Below are 22,385 nucleotides of genomic sequence, written 5' to 3'. Positions count from 1 at the left end.
ACGTGAAAGTTAAGATGTTGTACAATCGTATCATAAATATACTTCTATTGTATTAGCATCCTTTTAACTAGAACTTTATCAATAAAGATGACATCCTCTGGAAGAATATGGTTTTTAAATATATTTTCAACGATACATTTTCATACATTTATGTTTGTATACTTGGTGCTATTAAAAATTAAAGTTTGGATTGGTACTGCACAGTTCACTTTACAGTTAAAGGTTCAAATAGCTTCACCACTACAACAAAATACAACCAAATCCTAAACCATATAATTGCGAACTACCAAGGATATTTGAGTATAATGTGTTACGAAATGTCATTATTGGTCATGGTGGTCTTTTTTAATTTCAGGTGGGTAGTTTGTTGTCAATGTAAAATACATGCATGAGACACACTGGGTCTAGATTAAATACATTGTTATACTTTATTTTAACATTTTTATTTGTTCAATGACGTTACATAATTAGAATAAGTTAATTAGGGAGTTTATCAATTTCTCCAGATGTGGGTATAAAGAGAAAAATTTGCGGCTCATTGTAAAATTAAAATCAGATACTGTACCTCCCCACAGCGGCGTAAAATCTCCTTATCTTTGAAAGCCAGGTGCAAAACCTGAATAAGCTCGGCCGTAGGTTATATCACGATCAACCTTGTCTGTTTGATTTCTGTTTCGCTCTGAATGTACGCAAAATGCTTATTTTATGGTCTGCTAGTTGTTTATGTAGGAAAGTGTTGTAAAAATGGTATAAATGTGAATACTATGAAGGGTTCTAGTTCCGGACATGCGTATTGGAGAGGGACGGAGATAGCCGGCGAGTCGGAACAAACGTCAGTTGGTCGAGACACGGTCGTCGCGGCGCGCGTCCCGTTCGTCTGTACGCGTGTTGCGTCCTACGTACACTTATCAAATTTCAATAAGAAAATTTGATATTGTCGTCGAATATTGTGAAGTGTTGTTGACAAGTTCGCGAGTTGACCGGTAAATGGTTCAAGTTCCTTTGCGTTTTGTTTTTTTTTTTTAAGTTTTGTTAATTGCTCGTTTTTTTCTGTTCGGCCTGTTGTGTATTGTTTCGCTGAGTGATAACTCTGTTTCTTTAAGCAGTACGTATTAATATTTGTTTTCCTAATTGCTTGGAATTTATTATTTTGTATTAAATATTTTTGTATTTTTTATTTCTCCATATAGATTAAAAATGATATCATCAACACAGTTGCTTTATCAATATCGATAACTCTTATCTGGTAGTTAAGCGTTTTTGTATACGCTAAAGCGTTTGCGTATTTTGAAACCCGCAGTACTTTAGAGTTAGTGTTTACCATCGTTCTTTTACAAAGCGTAAATTAAAATGCTGTTGCCATATCATTCGTATTTTATTAGTTGAGTGAACCCTAAATGCTATTCTTATATTGCACAAGATGCACAATATCATTAAAAAGTATTAGTACATCATCACTTTGCACTAATTTGTCTTTTTCTCGTTGTTAAACTTACCTTTAACGGAGCTGTAAGCTCTGATCGACATGAAGATCACTTTATTGTAGAATAATATTGTATGAAATACGAGAGACAAAGGCGGGATTTGAATAAAAGGGGACCCTTGAAATTGATCGTCTCTACTCCCCAGCCTCTGGTTAACCGAGCCCTTGTGTAGCTTAATTTAATACACGACAAATTTAAATTTGTGTAATTTTTGTACCTTCTTTACATACACGATAAGTTATGTTACCTTCGTCTACAAAATGGTTACATTATAATTTAGGAGGCGTAACAAAATCAAGTAATTACTTAACTATTTTGGACCGGATCCGATTTTAGGAATCACAAATTGTAAAGTCTGGGCTATTTTAAGTTAGTTAGTCTTTATCTAATTTGTAAATTACAGATCTTTGCCAAATATGTAATGTTACATCAATGTATAGCTTCCTTTATGTTTACTAATGTTGTCGATTTTTTTATTCTTTTTATTCATTATCTGTTTCGACAGACTCTGCAATCGTTAGTTTAAAATCTTTTAATTATTTGTTGACGTGTTCTTGCGTGTCTTCGAAAAATGTTGGTTAATTTAAAAATAACGTCTTTAAAATTCAGTAGAGCGAGTCGAGACGTGTCCGATGTCGGGACAACTCCGTCCAGTCGCAACTTAAGCTTCGTAACATCTTATAAACGCTCTCAACTTCCTTTAATTCTTAAAGAAACTCGTTCAACGACATTTTAAAAAACGACGCGTTGAAAGTGTAATTAAATCTTTTATTGTTATTGATTTATGAGAAACCAACTGACTGGTATCGTTTATTACATTAGTATCTAGGTTTTTAATACGCTTTCAAATATTTTAATTAATGTTTGTAATTTATATAAATTTTAGATAACATTAAACCAAAAGTTTCGTGTTAGATTAATTTGCCAAACTTCTGTTGTTCTGTTATATTTCTATTCCATTTTAAGTCTCTAATAATAAGTAAGCGCACGCGCACCCTACTCTTGTTATAAAATACAATGTAGATCGTAAAATCGATATTTTGACCCTAATATGGTACAAGCCCCTGTTTTTTGATGCATTTCGCAAGCGGGGTCGTCGGTCGTTGACATTGTTCCCCCGACATGTTTAGAATCCGTGTTGATTGTCGCTGCATCTCGGATTAGCAATATTCGATTATTGTCAGATTACGGACATTAATATTGATTTAATCTCTCTAATGTCCAGTTGTATGCGTTTTGGACATAAAAATGATAGTACCAAGTTACAATAATACTCAACCAAATTTAAATAAAAACAGAAGGGACGTTAATAATCATGACAGAAATCCAAGTATTTTGTATAGACTTTGATTTTTCTAAAAAAAAATTAAGACGAAACAAGTAAATGTTACATAATAAAAAGCTACATTTTGTAATTTTTAATCTAATTATAGCCTTGGGTATTACAGAAGTAAAGCCCAAATATGCCTCACGTAATCCCATATCTCTTAATCAAACATTATCAGCGTGAGCAGACTGTAGCTTATCGCCTTAACCCTAATTGCGTTCTGATTAAACATTATTGGGACAGAACATTGAGATAAAAATAATTGGTCATAAAATTTAAATATCAACTAATATTTGTTGACAGATATTAATTTAAAACCAAGCTATAAAAAAAAAAAACTTACAGACGAATTGAGTACCTCCTTATTTTGGGAAGGCGGTCAAAAAGGTATAGTCTAATCGATACTTGAAATGTTTTGAATAATTATTAGACAACCATAAACCTGTGATTTTATATACTTTTGTATTGTTAATTGTTTGCTTTACTTTTCCTAAATCGTACAATGTATTTTTTAATCATGTCTATTTTTTTGGTTAAATTCATAACTTACGTAATGTTATATAACACTGAACTTATATAGGTATTTAAAAAAATAGCCAATAAACCTACATGTAATACTCATAGTAGTAAACTAAATAAGTAACTCCATCTAAGTTACATTGTAACTATTACTAGATAAGGTCTCCGATTAAGTAGAGTTATTATTAGAAGTGGTCTATTGGTTACTTAATGCGTTTCGTTTGTTCCTATTTCAGTTAATGTCTTTGTTTTGTCGAGAAACATTGAATAGATCTTAGTTATTACTTTCGTCGTACTTCATCTCAACTGCCTTGTTTATCTGTACTAATATTATAAAGAGGATAACATTGTTTGTTTGATTGTAATGAATTGCTTTAAAATGTACTGGGCCGATTTTAAAAATTCTTGCACCGTTATAAAGGTATCTTTGAGTAACATAGACTATATTTTACAATGTCTCTTTTTATTCTACGCGGACGCAGCCGCAGGCAAAAGCGAGTATTTCAATATACATAATTACACAGAAAGAAGGGATCAAGGATTTTATAAATTGGGATTATGACATTGTGAGTTCAGTTGTCTTTTCTATTTTTTATATAAGTATAAAATCGTTGTAACTGTTGCAACTTGAACTAACAAGGTCATACACACGAACCGTGGGAATGTAATAAAGGGCATATTACCGAAGGTATATTAAGATGGTCCAAAACAATGCGGGTAGAGCGGTGATGTACCGTTAGCCACTCGACTAGCCGCGAGGGCAACAATCTTCGATGAGTTGCCGCGGATTGCGCAAACGGCACCGTTTTCGCGCGTGCCGGCTAATTTGTTACATGATTCGTGTCTGCAGCTATTATAAGTTATATTGGATCAGGGGCATTGAATACGAGGCTGGTGGAATTCTTAAATTCTACTGTACTTTAGTTGCAACTTTATTCGAAAGTGTCTGAATGCGCCTTATCTAAGTTAAATTAATTCCACGATTAATTCGGTTGATTAGTAATTATTATCTATTATAACACGTGTTTTGTTTAATCCACCTGTGAAATTTAAGGGTGTGTTATATTGAAGGCCGTAACGAACTTAACGAAACGAGCCAAGTATTTTTTCTTAAGATAATTTTATTGACGTTGATTATACGTTGGCCTCAAATAATAACAGGTTTATTTACTCGCGATTAAAGTCATATGCCATTTAACAAGATGTAGAGATACTGAACTGTATAACATACGCGTTTTAATAGGTTCGAAGAATTATGAATTATCTATAACATGATCTAAGAAATATTAGACAAAAGTAAGGCTACGTGTGCTTCTATCTAATAATATCGAAGTAACGGCTCGTGTCGAGGTAACGGCTCGTGCCGAGGCTCCTGAGGGAACTCTCGATTTTAGTTACTCATAAACGAGGTTTAGGCTAAGCGCCATCTGCGCTCCGCCACCTCAAGCCCGGTTAATCTGTAAATGCCTCTTCAAGGCAAACAGTGGCCATACAGTCACAAAAAAGAAGTGTGCTTCTAAGTCATACGTTTTAATTTTTTTATTTAGTGCTCATTCGATAATCATTATCATTGTTATGAAAGATACATTGTTATTATTACAAGATACATACATTGTTTTATTCGACATCTGTATACCATAAAGGGATAGTTTTTTTTAAATTGCATTTCTTGCCTACGAACTAGACCTTAATTTTCAGCATTTATCTATTGTTACAAAATTCATTGCTTACTTAAATATACTAATCGATTTTAAATGTAATTATTTTACCTTCTAATGCAAATAGGCGTAAGTAAACGTTGTTTTGCCTGCGGGGCGTTGCACTGTGCGATGGAATGCGTCCGATTGTGGTTACGAAATGCCATGACTCTGCAATACAATGTGCGATGTCGCTGTCGCGGCAATCACAATGTTTGTGGCTTTATTTACCTTCTAGACTAGTCTGTCAGTGCACTTTGGATGTTGGATAACACGTTTACATTGTACTAAATCAAGAGTTCCACCAATGTAACATAGGCAACTTTTATTGTTTAATTTTATATTGAATTTAGATACTCCGTGTGTACATATAACAACCTTACTATAATTACGCTCAATGACGTGTAATTATTCTATTTAGAGATAATAGTGAAGGTAATTATGATCGGTAGAGCCTTCCGACGCTTTAGTAACACTTAAAAGAGGTTTACACTAAGCGGATATCAACATTTTCCAGTTGCCCCTGACCATTCAGGTAGAATTAAGCTATTTTATAACACAAAGGTTGTTTCTAAAACACAGAAGCCTTATATGTTTTTATTAAATTAATGATAAACGGTTACCACATAAGTCGATTAAAGAGTTGATATGTTTGATATGTTACTGTATGGATATAGAGTAACTACTTTCAGAGTGTGCAAAAAAATTTATATTTGTAAGCGCATGAGTGTTATTACCGCGATTGAAATATGCGGATGTATCAAATTATAATAAGTAAATATTGTAAACCAATGCGGTTTTTATCGATGTTTTTCTATATCGCGGATCTAATAACAGATTTGCAATTTAATTTGCAAATAGATTAATTATATAGATTTTATTTATGCATTTTACGAGTCAGTTAATATATCAAGCAATTTTTTTGATCAAGCAAATTTTAATGTCATTGAAATTCATTATTAAACCTAGATTTTATTGTTTATGTTTAAACTAGTGTTTGGTTTAAATGGTTGATTGGGCAATATTACAGTTTACAATAATATAAGACAAGTATGCGCGTTGTAGGATCACTTCGTCGCCGTTATGTTTCGTTCTGACGTGCGAGTGTTGCCAGCGTCTCGCGCGCGAACAACTAGCGATTAAAAAAAAGTTATTTACGAGCAATTAAGATAGATTTAATTAATATTAGCTACGATGCAATAAAAATGATGTAACAAAAACACGAAAGTTGTTTATTGCATAATTTGCTTTAAAGCTTTACTTAACAGTTTACTGTATTAAACATTTAAGCAAATTACTATTATACTGATTATTTGTGATAATTCAATAATATGGATCACGCGAATTAAACTGTAATTAAACATATGAAAGAGTGATATTTTATAAAAGTTATTACTTAAGTTGATATAAACGTAGCTAATTGAGTATAATGCGTTCACAATTACAATCATTCATAGGTTTTTAATTGGCACATATGCGGTATTCGCTAATGTGTCCAAGGCGGAAGGTAGCGGCCATTGTTCTCTCTCCTTATACTGCGTGTAGCGGTGCCACTTCTAAAATTCAAAATTCTACGAACGTCTGCATTCATTAGCTAAATACGGCTTCCTTTAATGTTAATCGACTGGACTTGGATCGTAGACTGGCTTTAACTTACTCATTTGGCTTAGATCCTTTTTTTTTAATATGCGGCTAAAGCGGTTTTGCATTTTGTGTGTTAGGCATTTTTTAATGAAGTGCCCAGTTCATGCTTTTAGATATGAATTTTCGATCCGTGGTTTTGTTTACTAGTAGAGGGATCATGTTCTTGCATTTTAAGCGATTTCATTATGTCAAAGAGCCCGCCGGCCAGATGTAGGTTAAGTCTCCCTTATCTTAACGCCCCCCTCTGTTCGCTTTCGAGAACGATGAGAGCGATTCGTCATGTTCAAAGCTTAACATCGACGTCGTAGACACGTCATACGTCCCTGAACTTCTAACGATGTAAATATCTATAATAATATGATAAAACTATAAAACTTGTAAGGTATTGTTTGCGCTAATGTCGACTGCTAGTCGTACTTAGTACGTATTTTTCCTTCAATTTGGTTAGTAGAAACAAATGGCTTATCACCAATGTTAGTGAAAACGATTTCGGAACGTTATCCAATTTGTAATAGATTTGTGTAGCGCCCCTACCGGACGAAAAACACACTAATAAACCTCATTCATTTCTCGAAAACGCTTTTAATACGTTCTCGTAAAACATTCGTGATAGACCCTTAGTTTATTGTTTATTAAAAACTCAATACGACGATAATAAACTGATTTATACTCCGATGTCCGCAAACCGCATTGAAATGGTTTGGCAATTTATATTTTACATCTTTTTAACCAGCGCTAATTATTTGTTAATGTAATAGGTAATAGGCCCCCGATTGTTAAAAAATAATTTATATAAATTGACAACCAAGTACTCGTACAAATTCTAACAATAACTTAACATCAATAGGCTCTTAGCACGTGCTTCTGCTTCAAAAGGATAATAAACTTTTTTCTACAAACCTTCTTCGAAGAGCTCCCGTCGACCTTTTTTTTTGCACTGATTAATGACGTTCCTATTTAGAAAGCGTGCAAACGATGTTAAGAGTAACAAAGTATCCTTTATTGATTACAAATTTCATCCCTTCTTACGTTTTGAAACAAACTGTCTTAACGAAAATTATTTTTGACACGATCTATTCAAATCTTGTTATTTATCCATGCGATTATAATTGAATCTATTATTTCATTAAAATGAATTACTCAATATTAAAAAAATAGCATGGATTTTCCTGACTTTATTAAAGTAGCGAAAATGAATTTAAACCTGACTTTTGTATATTACTCGTATATTCCCTTTAAATATCCACCTGTGCGTACTCTGCATGTTATCGTTGTGTGCGTACAAATTCTTTCTAATAATAAAATATAGCGTGTTTCTAATGCATTCACGTGTAAACATTAAAAAACCTCGTTAGGTGGGCTATTAAACGCCGTTTGCTCACTTAACACCGATTGCGTAGCAATCGTGATAGTACAGAGCATGATACTCACGATATTGTAAATGTATCATTTAAATAGAAACCAAACACCGACTAATGGCCGGTTTCCCAGCTACCTTTGGTTCGATAACTTTATGATATTCGTTTCCGAACTACAACTAGTTTTACTCCATACAAACTTAGATCAACCTAACACTAGTGAATCACTTGGTAGTGATAAAATAAATGGGAACTTTAGAAACCCAGCATAAGCCAAGTTCAATTGTCAATCATTAATTAAAATAAAGAATTAAAATACCAAAAACTATGTTGATAAAGGAATGCAACGGTATAAATTTGTAAGCCGTAACAAGTTTAATCCATATAAAAGCATGTTATCTCTCTTACTCTCTTAGTGAAAGATAGAGATGTAAAATGTTTTAGTACACGTGTACTTGTAGAAATCCACGGTAATAAACTCTTGATATGAACCATTAATGAGAAGGCTACCGCATCTAATTATCGTATTAATTAAGGGATGAGGTTAAGTGGAATGTAATAACTGAGATCAGATATTAATTGTATGTGCTAATTTTTGTTTATTAATTACGTTGGCTCGTTGCCAATTAAAACTTATCTTGTTTTTTATGTACACGCATATTTCCGTGCGATGTTTTCTTTGTATTCGATGTTCCGTTTTACAAAAAACTTAAGTTATTTAGTTCTCTATATCTTTTTTAATTTTCCGGATATTGAATAGTCTTATTACATCAATGGAATAATTTATTTTTAAGTATAGGTAGCACAGAACATATTTATTGATTTCTACTAATATTATAAAGAGAAAAGATTTATATTTTTGTATATATTTAAATAACTCAAAAACTGCTGAATCGATTTCAAAAATTTGTTCACCATTAAAAAGCTACGTTACCAGTGCGTAACTATATCATGCGGACGAAGTCGCGAACAACAGCTTGTATTCATTAATCTTAGTTACCATGCCCGTATTACGATAATTATCCGACAGTAAATGTTTGACGAGCTTAAGATCGTTCAATTTATTATTTCCTGCAGTTTTTCATAGCTATGTGTGCGGTACGCGATCCCTTATTACGTAACTAGATAGCAATCAGTATGCTCGCCATCATACATGGCAACTAGTGCTGGCCCGCATCGTTTGCCTGTGTCAACTCGCCATGCCTGTTTGTCCTACCTGTCTTGCATCGTAAATATACACTTCGATGTTACCTATTTAAGATACGTTTTTTGATTGATACTTTCGTAAGTTATAGCGTACAAATCAATAAAAAAATTCCATTGACAAAATTTACTAACAAACGCAGAGAAGTACAAATGTTGATACAATACGTAATGAGTTCATTGTTGTCCGTCTGTAGTATTAGAAATAATTACGTAGATGTTTGTGTTTATTTCTCTGAACATATAACATATGATTACATTGATCGGAATTAGAAAGTGTTTATTGTAGTCTACAGCTGTTAAAACTACTGAATCTATACTTCTATCATACTAATATTATAAATGCGAAAGTTTAGATAGATGGATGGATGTTTGTTAGAGTTTGTAGCCTAAACGGCTGAACGGATTTCTATGAAATTTGGTTTAAATGTAGAGGATATTCTGGAAGAAAATATGGGGTACTGACTTTTGTTTTTTTTTTTTTAATTCCACGCTGAGGAATTCGCTGGTGAAAGCTAGTACTAACATAATAAAGCGTAAACACACTAGTTACGTAGGATGTCAGCAATTACAGTATATATTTGAAAATGTATTTTTTTATAAAAAGCCCTACACTTACGACACGCATTAAGGTATATATTTTCCCGCTATTAAACTAAAGGGAGTAAATAATTTGGCAAAAACATCATACGGAAAGGGGACAAAAACTACAACCTGACAACATCAAGGAAACAAGTTTGACATGGTAACGGTAATTGTTATCCAATGTCAAAGTCCTTCGATGTCATTTGTGCATTGGATTTTAACATTTACAATTGAACATTTTACAGAGGTAAAGAATGAAATGAAGCTTTTGTAATTTCATGCGGATGAAGCCACGCGGGAACAGCTTGTATACTGATAATTATTGATTTTGAAAATATACGAGTATGTTAACCGTCACGTCACTACCATTTTTTTGTTTTCAAAAAGAAAGGTTACGTGTAAAGTGTTTTCATTTAAATTTGGCATTTCAGACTTACGTTAGCCTACGTAGGAGCCTTCGATATATAAAATTGTCTGTCTATTTTGTCTGGTGATTGTTAAGACTTTATTAGTCGGAAGTCTGGTGACACATAATGGTACTTTTGCTTTCCTGCTTTGTTCGTGCTTGCGATACTAATTATTTTCCTCATATTTATTTTTGGACTTCAATAGTGTTGCGCTTTCTTTGAACAACTCATTAGCCTTAATAGTTGAAACCGTTAAAATTATAACTTCAATAGTCTTCTAGAAAAGTAATAAATTTAGATTACTAAAGCCTTCTTATTTTAATGTAATATTGATTTCGCCAATAATTTCGTAAAATGCAAAAATAATTGTTGCCCCATTGATTGAACGGTTTCTTAGAAACAAAACTAGAAGGTTAATTGTACAATACTATTACGCCATGTTGCAAACGCTACGTGCTTAGTTGTAGTTAATTTTATCAATGAACCACTCGTCTCCTTAATATTCACCGGAGCGTGCTTCAACATTTAACAAATGTATCTGAGTCAATTCCAACTAATTCAATGTCAAATGTAATGTTTGCGTGAACATTTATGTCGGACGTAAGTCATTCATTAAGTAATTCTACAAGTAAACTCGGCTCTAGACTTCGTGTTTTATTTCTTAGTGAAATTCCAATGCGTAAAAACTTAACATAACGTTCTTGAGAAGACTTCGAGTCTAATGTTCAATAGACACAAGCTTAGAGCCTTTTTAATTATCTTGGACCTGACTTCAAAGACTTAAAATCAACCTATAGACTGGTTTAACTGTAAAGACATAGCGAATAGCCAGGCAAATTAGATACACTATCCCTCGTCAAGAATATTCGGAACATTAAAGCCTAGTGTACAAGGCCGTATTTTAGTGATGTTCTATTCTGTGTATTTGAATATACTTTGCTTGGTAGTCAAAGTAATGTGCGCCCTACGTTGTGTTAATGGGAAGAAGGTAGTATAAATTGTATAAAGTAATTCCAGTATCTTGTTATAACGGAATCGACTACCGTTTACCGCACCTACAGTTAAATCACAATGCTTTATGAAATGTCGTAACAACTTGTTGGAGTCAATGTGAATAGTTACTTGTAGAATATAGTTACAGATAACCGTATAAATTTAACATGGTAATTTTATGTTACAATGCCCACATTACGAAGTATGAAGTACTAATGCTAGGTCTTTAATCCTACTAATTTCCACTTTTCCTACTAATATTATAAATGCGAAAGTTTAGATGAATGGATGGATGTTTGTTAGAGTTTCTAGCCTAAACGACTGAACGGATTTCGATGAAATTTGGCACAGATAATCTGGAAGAACACAGGTTACTTACATGTACTTTTTTATTTCACGTGGTCGCAGTCGCGGACGATAGCTAGTACAATATATTTGAATCATTTTTCCCAGATGCCTTGATGTTTTTATATATAACTTACACTATAAATTGCAGGAAAGATGTATGATTGTGAACTACTAATAGTCTTGTATGTTTTATATGTGTGTGGATATAAACCGTCTGCAGAGACAATCACATTCCTCGGCGCCAGTGATTCACCGCGGCCTCGCGTGTGATACGTTAATTGCTTACTCCTGCGTTAAACGCATATTATGCTCACCTTTCGAACATCTGGTATATTAGATATTAAAAAATATATTTTTATCGATCAATTCGAAATAACCGGACTTCGAATGTCTTTTACTCTATTTATAATCGTCTTTTTTTCAATAAACAACATTTATATTACAATACTTTTACTTTGAGATTTCAGCAGAATGAATCTCCCTAAAAATATACGTAATCTAATTCTACATAATCTCAGCTCATATTTATGCTTTGTCAGTGAAAGCCCACGTTTATGATTCTAGATTACTACATAGAATAAATGCTACAACAATCCGAGCAACGAATTTTCATAGAGATAGATTTTTTATTTAAATTTCAAATGTAGATTTGATTATAAAATTAACATATCAACTTCGACTTGAAAGACAGTAAAAATACTAGTTCGAACAGCAAAAATACTTTAAATCTAAAGAAAGATTACGTGTATACCGTTACTAAACAACTTTTGTTATTAGTTTGCAAGAGTACTACAGTTACTTTATCGTGTGATAGTCGTGGCTTCGTTTATTATTTAGTGAGGCAGATAGACTAGGCGGCCATTGCGGGTGGAGGTTGCCCATTTACCCCCGCACTCCCCACCACATATAAATTTTAACTTACTCGTAAGCTGTGTGTAAATGGTCCTTTATAATTATATTAAATAGCCATATATTATGTTGCCTGTTTCAGTTTCAGAGTGAATTATTTAATTGTTATGCGAATTACAATAATTTATAACAATTGTTTTTAGTGTAGTGTTTTCTGTACAAATTAAAGATCTCCAGGGTAAAATTTTACGGTTTAATAATGTAAGAAGTTTTGTTGTTAAAAAACAAAATTTTAACACCTGCCAGCTATCGATATTGCAATCAAAGTAACCACATTGCCAACCAATGACTTGCACCTTTTCATTTATATTTATTTGTTTGTCCAAAACACCTTACGTAAAAACAGTTGAAAAAAATAATAATTATTAAAAAATGATAAATACTTTTATCAGGAAATCATCAAATAAACTTTTTGGTATATGTATAAAGTCGGAGTCAATCATTCATGTTAATTAGGAATCTTTAGGTATTGAGAATTAATATGAACCTAACTTTAGTCTTTATTAAATTGCCTAATTAATTGCAACACCTGCCAAATTAAAAACCAGTTATTAACTTCCGTTTTCATACTTTTTAAAATTGCGTATTTTTAGTCTGTCTATAGTAATTTCATGATAGATTATTTTTAAAGTAAGTTGCTAAAACTGTAGTGAAAGTAAATTATAGTAAAAGACTTTTATACTCGTACACACAAAAGGAAACTTCTAAAGTAATTTTGCTCATGCAAATAGAAATCTTGGGGGAGAGATAATTGTTACTTACTATCGTTTACACGTGACAATTCACGAAGCTTTATAAAAATGCATTAAAGTCTTCGTGTTGGGGAAGAAAGAATGGAAATTGGCCATTTTATGAAAGTACATCAATTGTTTTATTCTTTTGTTACCGAAGTCGGCGTACTGTCATTGTGCAACGTATTCTTGTATCAAAGTGTTTTGAATTACACCAATTCAGTTGAAGATTTAAAATAACCTAGTCCTTAGTCTATGCAGCGTATAAAAAAGGCAGTTGTTTCTTTTAATTATTGTGTAATTTACACAAAAAGAAACTGTCCAGTCATTGCACTTAACTTCTTTGTCTAGATTTGATACCAAACCAATACTAAGAGGCCCTTTTAACCTACAATTATTGAAGCTACTCTGAGACGGTAGAGGCACTAAGAGCCCTTGCAACTACAAAAGTGAGGTGCGTACATTGCAACGATTTTGTTTGATACGGATACTGATCAAACTTTTGGCCGATAAAAGTCTGTCGTCTGCAGGAACTCTTCAGAAAAGGTTTACATTATGCTGTATTTTTATATCTGATTTGAATATGATCGGCGCAGTGTCGATTACCGTGAGCTTATGCAACTAACCAAACGTTACGTAACAGTTATATAAGCACGTGGCGATGCGTGAGCGGATAGTGAGCAAATTACCATCTCCGAGATAGACTGGGTCAAGACACTCGTCTTGCCATATTCAATTCGTACAAGCATATATTTCCCTTTTCTATAGAATAAGGACTAAAACGACCTATGAGACCAAATTCGTTGAGGCAGAAGTTCAAATAATGTTGACTGTATTGTATCATGCAGGAGTATGAATTAAAACGCTGCAATTACACTACATTTTTGTAAGATTATGAAAACTTATAGGTATCTTACTAGAAACAAAGTTGTCAGCCTTGTTGTTAATGTATAATTATTTTTGTAAGGTCACTGTCAATCTTCTTTTCGTCTTGAATACATTATCAAATAAGAATGTATTCGTAAATATTTTACAAGTGTTAGTGTTCGTTGTTTTGAAGCAATAAAAATATTCAAGCTATTTTTGATGTATAATGACTTTAAGGTAATTTACGAATTTAAAAACAAAAACATCTACAAAAAGCAAGGTCTGTTATTCTCATTACCATGATTTCGAGGTAAACCCACTTTCTAGTCAGTGGTTTTTTGGAACGGATCTTATGTAGAGTCAATACTTCTTCATTCTGAGAAGAGTATACTTTGGTAATTATTTAAAAGAAAAACAGTGTGTTTGTTTATCTATACTAATATAATAAAGCGTAAACACACTACTTTATGGCGTAGGATGTCAGCAATCACAGCATATTTTAGAATAAATCTTGCTTTAATAAAAATCCCTACACTTACGACATGCTTTAGGCTATACATTTTCAAGCTATTAAACTTAGGTGATAAATGAATTAGAAAAAAATCTTCATGTGGGAAAGGGACCATAAAATACGAGCTGCCAACATTTAGGAAGCAAGGTTATTTTGGTAACGGTAATTTTGACATTTGCAATTAAGAATTTGACAAATGTAAACATTAAAATAAAGTTTTTCATGCGGATGGAGCCGCAGAAACAGCTAGTATATGAATGTAGAGGCTAAGATGATCTGCTATCTCTTTTTCGCATTATGTTGTTTTATGCAATAAAATACATGGTTCCTAATGATAATATGACGCTGATAGAACACACAAATAATTTACGCAAAAGTGAACTAAGCAAAGAAAAATTCTCACTAGACGCTCGGTTTACAAAGGTTAAAGTAATTAAGGATGTTAATAAACACGTTGACCACTACAGGAGATTCCGAGCAGTTTAAACGAGAGTTGAATTGATGACAATGGCCGTTTACAGGACGCGGCTAACAGCCGCCCGGATTGTAACGCAATTGCGTGATTGTGGACAAGGTCAACAAAATGCAAACGGCCGGCAAACGACCAGTGTTACATCTGTAATTAAAATATTTGCTCCTATTGTTGTCCGTGTTTGCTGTGCACACTGTGTTTTGTATCCTATTTTTATCAAATTGTTTTATTGGGATTGGAGTTCGATAGAGAATCGATTTCGAGTTTAAGTAGTATCAAATAAATAAGTGTGGATATTCATCTAGCAATTGCTGGTATAAAATAAGTAACGGTTTACGGTATAAAGTAACATTTCAATATGCGATAGAATAAATACTATAGTTACAATGGTGTTGGCCAATGCTCACACGACCGTGACGGATTCATGGACAAATCAACTTTATTCATTTATATACTTATGTTAAGTTAAATTCACAACAAAAATCTTTGTAATGAATAAGTTTGTTTACTTAAAATAATACTGAGCATTTATTTCGTAAGAGATGATAACTTACAGAAATATTTTATTTTATTTTAATGAATTTAATCTGTAATTTATTTCTGTACCGAAGGTAATAGTTGTTTCTATTTAATGAAATGTTTTGTGTTACACTATCCATTAACCTATAAATCATAGGCTTTCATTAAAGTGTCGCGCTGTGTGTCGCTTAACAACCAGATTGTTGACAAAGCTTCGCTTACTCAATACTTGATTGATATATCACGATCGTTCCCAATACGACTTCATTCGCTCCAGCTCGCTCGCCTTTAATTGGCTTCGCGCAAACAGCAACTATGTTGATGATATCGTACCTATCGTAATAAGCACGCAATATAACGGCCCTTATTTCGTTCTTTTTCAGACGAAAATGTAGATAGGTGATAAGTAGGTCGCGTCTACTTTTAATAAAAAGTACGATGTCTATTGACCAGGCATCGCCACTGGTGCCAATCAAGCCTCAAGTCGCTCTGCAGAACAGCGCATTTATAAAGAATAGTCACAACAGAAGCAGTTTCTGTGGAGTTAGTCCGTCACCAAATGGCAATGGAACATTGAAGACATTCGCAGTTAACCGCAAGAGTTGGAGCGGGAATGTGACGATACCGCTCCAGCAATTCACTCCCGACATCGAAAGTAAGCCACAATTCGCGACTTTCCGCACCGGGACAGGGACATTCCCTAGGAACAGGGAGCGGAACAACAACAGCGCGTCTGTCGGTATATTAACTCCGAACGGGAACTCGACGCATACACTAAGAGGAAGCGAACTGAGGAGGAGCGGATGCTTAAATGGCCGACGCTACGCCGAGATCGGAAACTGGAGTAAAAGGTGAGTTCCTTTAAAGAAAAGTGGAGGGTATTTTTATATCATGTCATAAAGATAGTTTAAAACATGCTATGTAGCATAAGCAGAATTTGTTTTTGTACAATTAGACATGGAACATACTTCCTAACATTTTATGAACCTTGGAAAAAAGTCTTCCAGAATTTCTTTCACTAAACTTTGTGTACTAATACTTTTACTTTATCGAATACCTAAATCCATTTGGACCAGACGAAGTTGTTCTCGATGATTAACAACGCTGACACAAATATCTGGAATGATTCCCCAGGTAAATAAAAGTTCCTACGAGGATCACGTCCCACTAACTTTCGGTAGGTCTTGTTTATTTTCTTTTTTTCATCTCGAGTAATTTTGTAACAAGTTTTCCAATTTCATTCTCTTGTCGCTTTCATTTCCTCCCGTTCGTCGTGCCTCGCTCCCTTAATATAACTTTTATTAGCTGAAACCGTTTAACAAACATTGCTTTTTCAATCTAATAAAGATTAAATTTTATTCAATGAGAGGGATGCTTTACATTGATTCAAACATTTTACCAAAAGTGGCTTTTTAATACTATAACAAAATGAATTATTTTGTGATACCTGAATATATTTTCACTATCTATTACCTACTTAAATCTTTAGTAATATTTTAAATAGACTTATTTTACTAACGACTCGGAAGTTTCCAACCTAATCAACTCCAACAGCCTTCTTAATATTTACCACATTCTCCTAATCGGTGTATTCATTATCTTTATACGCAATGAGTGGAAAGTTTATCCATTATTCTTGTTCACTCAATTTGGGGCGGCCTAAGTTGCTAGATAAGCCGTCGTCCAATAATCTGACTCTTAGTACCACGGCTTTTTATTAGGGGTTGACTTTATCGCGTCTTGACTTGTCTCTTGCGTTATCGCCCTCCTTTAGCGGTCTTCCCGTCAATTCATCGCTAACGTTTATTGTATTGCTCCAATTAATACGTAACTTTCTCATAAACTTTCCTTATATCTATTTAACTATTGCGTGATTTTGTTAAGATCATTCGTACGTTTATCCTCTACAATCGTTTTGGTTCTCAGTATTCGTAAAACAAGACAGCAACACTCAAACTATAAGGGTCATTAAAAATCGAGTTACTGATATTTTCTTGTGCTGTTACCATTCAAAACTAACCATTTTGTGAAGTTCGAAGTCATTTACACTAGCTAAGTTTTTCAGGTATGTAAAAATAAGAAAATATATAAACTTTTTGGTATAACGCTAAGGTATAGAGGCAATCAGAGAGATAAGCCCCCCAATGCCTATATCAGTCTGTAAACTCGTAACATCAGGACTACTGCCAGTTTGTCCTCGGCTATGGAAAACTTTTTACGACAATTGTAAACAGTCCCGTGTCAACACATTCATGGGTAGCTTCGGAAGGAAATCATAAAATCTGATTGTAGAAAACCCTTGCTGATATTTTACCAGTTTTATATTTTGGTATATTCTTATTAGACCAGTTTATTTCATCAGCAATCATGCTTAGTAAGACTCTGGAAATTTTATAAGTATCTTAATGTAACTTTTATTTTGATGAATTATTAAAACAATTTCTCTAAATCCAATGAAAGTGATAAACGAAATACAATTGATGTAAAAAGATTTCAATTAAGAGAGTATAAAAGCTAAATAAAAAGAAAGAAGAATTAACAGTTCTAAGTAGTGTAGTAGCTGGTATTCGTTCTTATGATAATTATCTAGATAAAGTTTACCGCTCGCCGTAACAATGGCTGCCAGTTCCCGCTCTGAATGCCTCTAACTACTGATTAGAACTATTAGTTTTATAGCGGACGTTTCGACAAATTGCTTTTTTATTGAATTTAGCTTGAGATTTCGAGATATCTGTACATTTAAGTATCAAATGAAGTAAAGGAATTAACGGTACACCTACAGCTGATGCTAGAAGAAGAGAAAAAAAATGGCTGATGGATTGAGAAAGAGAACGACCTTCTCCATTATTTTAAGGCAATAATAAAACCACTACTGATTTATATTGCTGCAAGCTTGTGAAACTTCCTAGATCGTATTGAATTTTTAACACATCATATTGTAGTTCTATTAGTAAATGATATCGTAATATTATTAGGTAATCGGTGATATCGTAATTTAAGTCCCTTTCTCTTTACCACCCTTTTCTTATGAGAGGATGGAAAGGGGAAGTGGATTTGACGATGGAGGAGATCCATAGGAAGAGGAAATATACTCTTTATGTGCATCTCCTCCTCCGTCGGATAAGGGAAGGCGACGCATCTGCAATTGCAGATGTCTATGGGCAGCGGTCGCTTCGCCATTTTGGCGGATTCAGGTGGCCGCTTGTTCGTTTGCCATCTTATGTTATAAAAAAAAGGTCTTGTAATAAAAGGTTTTTACAGACTCAATTCTTAGAAACACGTGCAGACAACGTGTTTAGACAGAGTTGGTCTTTGTTGGCGGACGAAACAATAAAACAATTGAACAAGTAATGTCCCACACGTTACGAAGACATTGGCGAATAACATTGAAGATATACAAGCAAGGGGATGTTAATCTTTTGGTGTAAATAAAATTGAAGTGATGTTGAATAAGTACTAGATAAATGTAATTACGGTAAAACTGATGTTTTAGTGATCTAAAACTTATTCGAAGTAATATTCTGACCAAAATAAAATGCGTAACAAACGAACAATCAAGAAGATTCCACACAACTCTATTCCAAATAAACGAGTCCCACAAGCTATATCTCTTCATGTAATATCAGTAAAAGCATTTCAAGAAAAACAAAATATAAATCGACTCCAAAATATTGTAGTCATTTTGCAACAGAAAGGAGGGAATGATCCCGGCACAAATCCCGACAATGGCAGAATGATATTTGCCGGACGCCATATTTAAACAGACGGTCAAGAATGAAAGGTTGACGGAAAAATAATTTTCTTCGTCGAGAAGGGACACCTTACTATTGTCAAAGGATTTGAAAGGTTCCTTTCATAGTTTCCGACGCTATTAACTTCTTTTTTTCCCCATGAATGCGTTATTAAAATATTATTTTGATTCGGATTTATCAAACATAAAATACATGAATTGGTAAAATTGAGATGTGATTTAGATTTCTTACGGATTAGGAATTTCAGTAAGAAAAGTTTCAGATCAGTAAAATACGGGTGTATTTTAATAGGCGTCTATCTTCATCTAGGTTTTTGTGATATCCTAATGCCATAACTTCCTAGTGTAATCCGAGTCAAAGCTTCCGTAAATAAGCTTTGATTTGATCCTTCGTGTGCGGTTGTCTTGTTTGTTAAGTTAGATTGTAATTATTACTTCTTACTGAATATCTTAATGAAATTAAAACTAGATTGTAAACGTTATTGGACGTAGTAATTAATAAACTAGAATAATTGATATTCCCGCATAATAAATTGGTTCCATCAATATTAACGGACTGAGAACTTACATAATTTCGTCAGTTCGGTCTAATGGGAGTTGTTGCTACAACATATGTACACTTGAGTTATTACTTTGTGTGAACAAGTTTGTTGGGATAATTTGGTTTAAAGTTTACAAAATTACATGTGTTACTATACTAGATTATCTTCTAGAACGAAAACAAAAACCATACTATGAATCGGGTTGATATTAAGTTACTATCTTATTTATTTAATAGCGGATATTTACGCCCTTAGCATTTCTGTTTGTATACTTTGCTTTGCATAAACAAATATTGTAACAAGTAAGCAAGAAAGAAAAAACGTGACACGCTTTTAGAATTGAAAAGAGCCCTTTTAGAGGCTTATGGTATCAATTTACGAACAAGGCCGGCTCTTTGCCGATGCAAAAGCGCCAGTAGGCACCTGTCGGTAATGTTTGCGGAGTAAATAATGTCGCAAATAACAAAAATTCCGAGTGTATCCCTCCCTTATATTGAATATCCGAATATCGGAATATCCGTTGCGCGAGGCTCTAGACTCATTGCGTATTCGGGACGCGTGGTGGGGCATAAATATCCCTGTCGCTCTCATTACAATAACTTGGTCTCGCTGCGGACGTCCCCGATGGTTGCAGCGGACGCCGCCTCCCGTGGGACGTCACTCATTCCGATAATGGAATTCTAGACAGATTTTCTCGATAATTATTATCCTTGCGGTTTCTTCCGGCCTCCAATATATTTCCACTCACGCACTCAGGTTTACAGAGTCCGGTATAATATTCGGAAAATAGACATTTGTGTACTATTGATATAATAAACGTTTATCAAAAATTGGTAGGTACTTAAAGTCATTCTGACGTAACAGTTTTAAAAGTGGAAGAAGTGATTTATTAGAAATAGAGAAGGAAAACTAATAGATTGCGTAATGAAACGTTGTTTTTAATTGAGTAACAAAATTATTTTGATCACCGTTGATGCAGATATATTTAGCTCAAAATTCCGTCAATAAGTTGTAAAGTGGGCACAGCTGAGTTAGACACGGTCTGGCGAGCACGGCGCTTGGCAGTCTGGCCGTGCACCGTGTGTCCCGGCCCTAACGTCCACTCGGAACTGTCCGTGCGTGCACACCCGTTTGTTATGCTAATTGCACCAACTGATTTGCACAATAAAACCCGCCGTACCACTACGTACTAACGAGCGCACCACGCTTGTCCGACGCGATGACGCTCGCTAATTTTGTTGCCGCTGAACGAATTAGACCCTAATTAAGATGCCTTCAGCTAATTGTGTGGATGATACGCACGTTCACACGCGCGTCAAATGTTTTGATGGTTGCAATAGTTTTGTAGTCAAAATGTTGAAAATTACAACTGATCATATGAAGGAAACGAATAAAGTTGTAATGAATGAAGTTTCATTGCGACAAATTAAATTAAATATCAACTTTTATTTATCGTTAAGCAAATAAATGATGAAGACCTAATGAATTCCCAATTGAAAGTCTCCCGTAAGTTCGACCGATTCCATGGTCAGATCTGTCCAGAGAACCCATTGCTTAGGCCAATTGGTTTGACATACATGTCATAAAATTTGAAAGAGTTGGTCCGTGAAATAATATTTTAAAATGTGTATAAATGAGAGCATATATTTGATTTGTCAGTGTCCGCTACGGAGAGGCACTTACTATCCATTGAGTCGCAATCGGCGCCGTGGCTAATTGTCGCAAAGTGGCCGCTTAAACAGTCCCCCGGAATGAATGGCCGACTTAACGAATTTAATGCCTTGCCGCCGTCCTATTTCACAGCGTTTGTATTATTGTCACACGATTCGACTTCTTAAATGAAATAACAGCGTTTGTTACGAAATTCACTGCGTATTTTTGTTGACTTAAGTCTTTGAAATCTTCGATTAAACAATATTTTATTGAAAGCTATCGTAAAAAACAAATGTTCTATCATACATGTTCTAGTTACCTATAAAAGTTTGTATTAGTTCATCAGTCTCTTGAAAATTATATTAGATTTATTGCTTGGTTTTACCTAAACCTAAGATTGTACTCACATCTCCAGATATTTGATATTTAAGTGTGTCTGACTCAAGGCTTCGTGGAAACTTCGCATTGATACGGATTCCCTGTTCTACGAAGAACCCGTGACTGTGCGATAGTGTGTTGTAGAATTAAAATGCATTTGAGGAAAATTCTGCCTAATTTAAAATGTATATACGGAAAATAACATTGTGTTGATTTTTAAACAATTTCGTTTATCGTATTACGAGCTGTTGCCCGCGACTTCGTCGGCGTGGTATTAGAAAACACACGAACTATATAAATTACAAAAAGCTACGTATTCCTCGGGAACTGGACATTTCTCTGGGATGAAGCTCATCTCATGTGTACTCCAGACTTTGTTTTATATCTGTGCCAAATTTCAATAAGATATGTTGAACCGTTGCAGAATGATCGAGTGAACATTAAAAAAACTAAATTAATGAATCCCACAGGAACCGTAGCTTTTTCC

General features: G+C 34.0%; 1 protein-coding gene across 1 annotated transcript in view; it reads left to right on the top strand.

Annotated features, from left to right (window-relative positions):
• Positions 1-828: 828 nt before the first annotated feature.
• Positions 829-22,385, top strand: part of LOC106101556 (protein sprint) — a 90,019-nt gene continuing 68,462 nt past the window's right edge. The window contains exons 1-2 of the mRNA XM_013280806.1: positions 829-1,105; positions 15,958-16,425. Of these exons, the coding sequence (XP_013136260.1) occupies positions 16,013-16,425 (413 nt within the window). The 5' untranslated portion in view covers positions 829-1,105; positions 15,958-16,012. The remainder of the gene's footprint in view (positions 1,106-15,957; positions 16,426-22,385) is intronic.

Source organism: Papilio polytes, unplaced genomic scaffold, assembly GCF_000836215.1.
Source record: "Papilio polytes unplaced genomic scaffold, Ppol_1.0 DF823980.1, whole genome shotgun sequence".
Lineage (NCBI taxonomy): Eukaryota > Metazoa > Arthropoda > Insecta > Lepidoptera > Papilionidae > Papilio > Papilio polytes.
The sequence above is the reverse complement of the archived record's forward strand: the minus strand, read 5'-3'. Positions and strand labels throughout refer to the sequence as shown.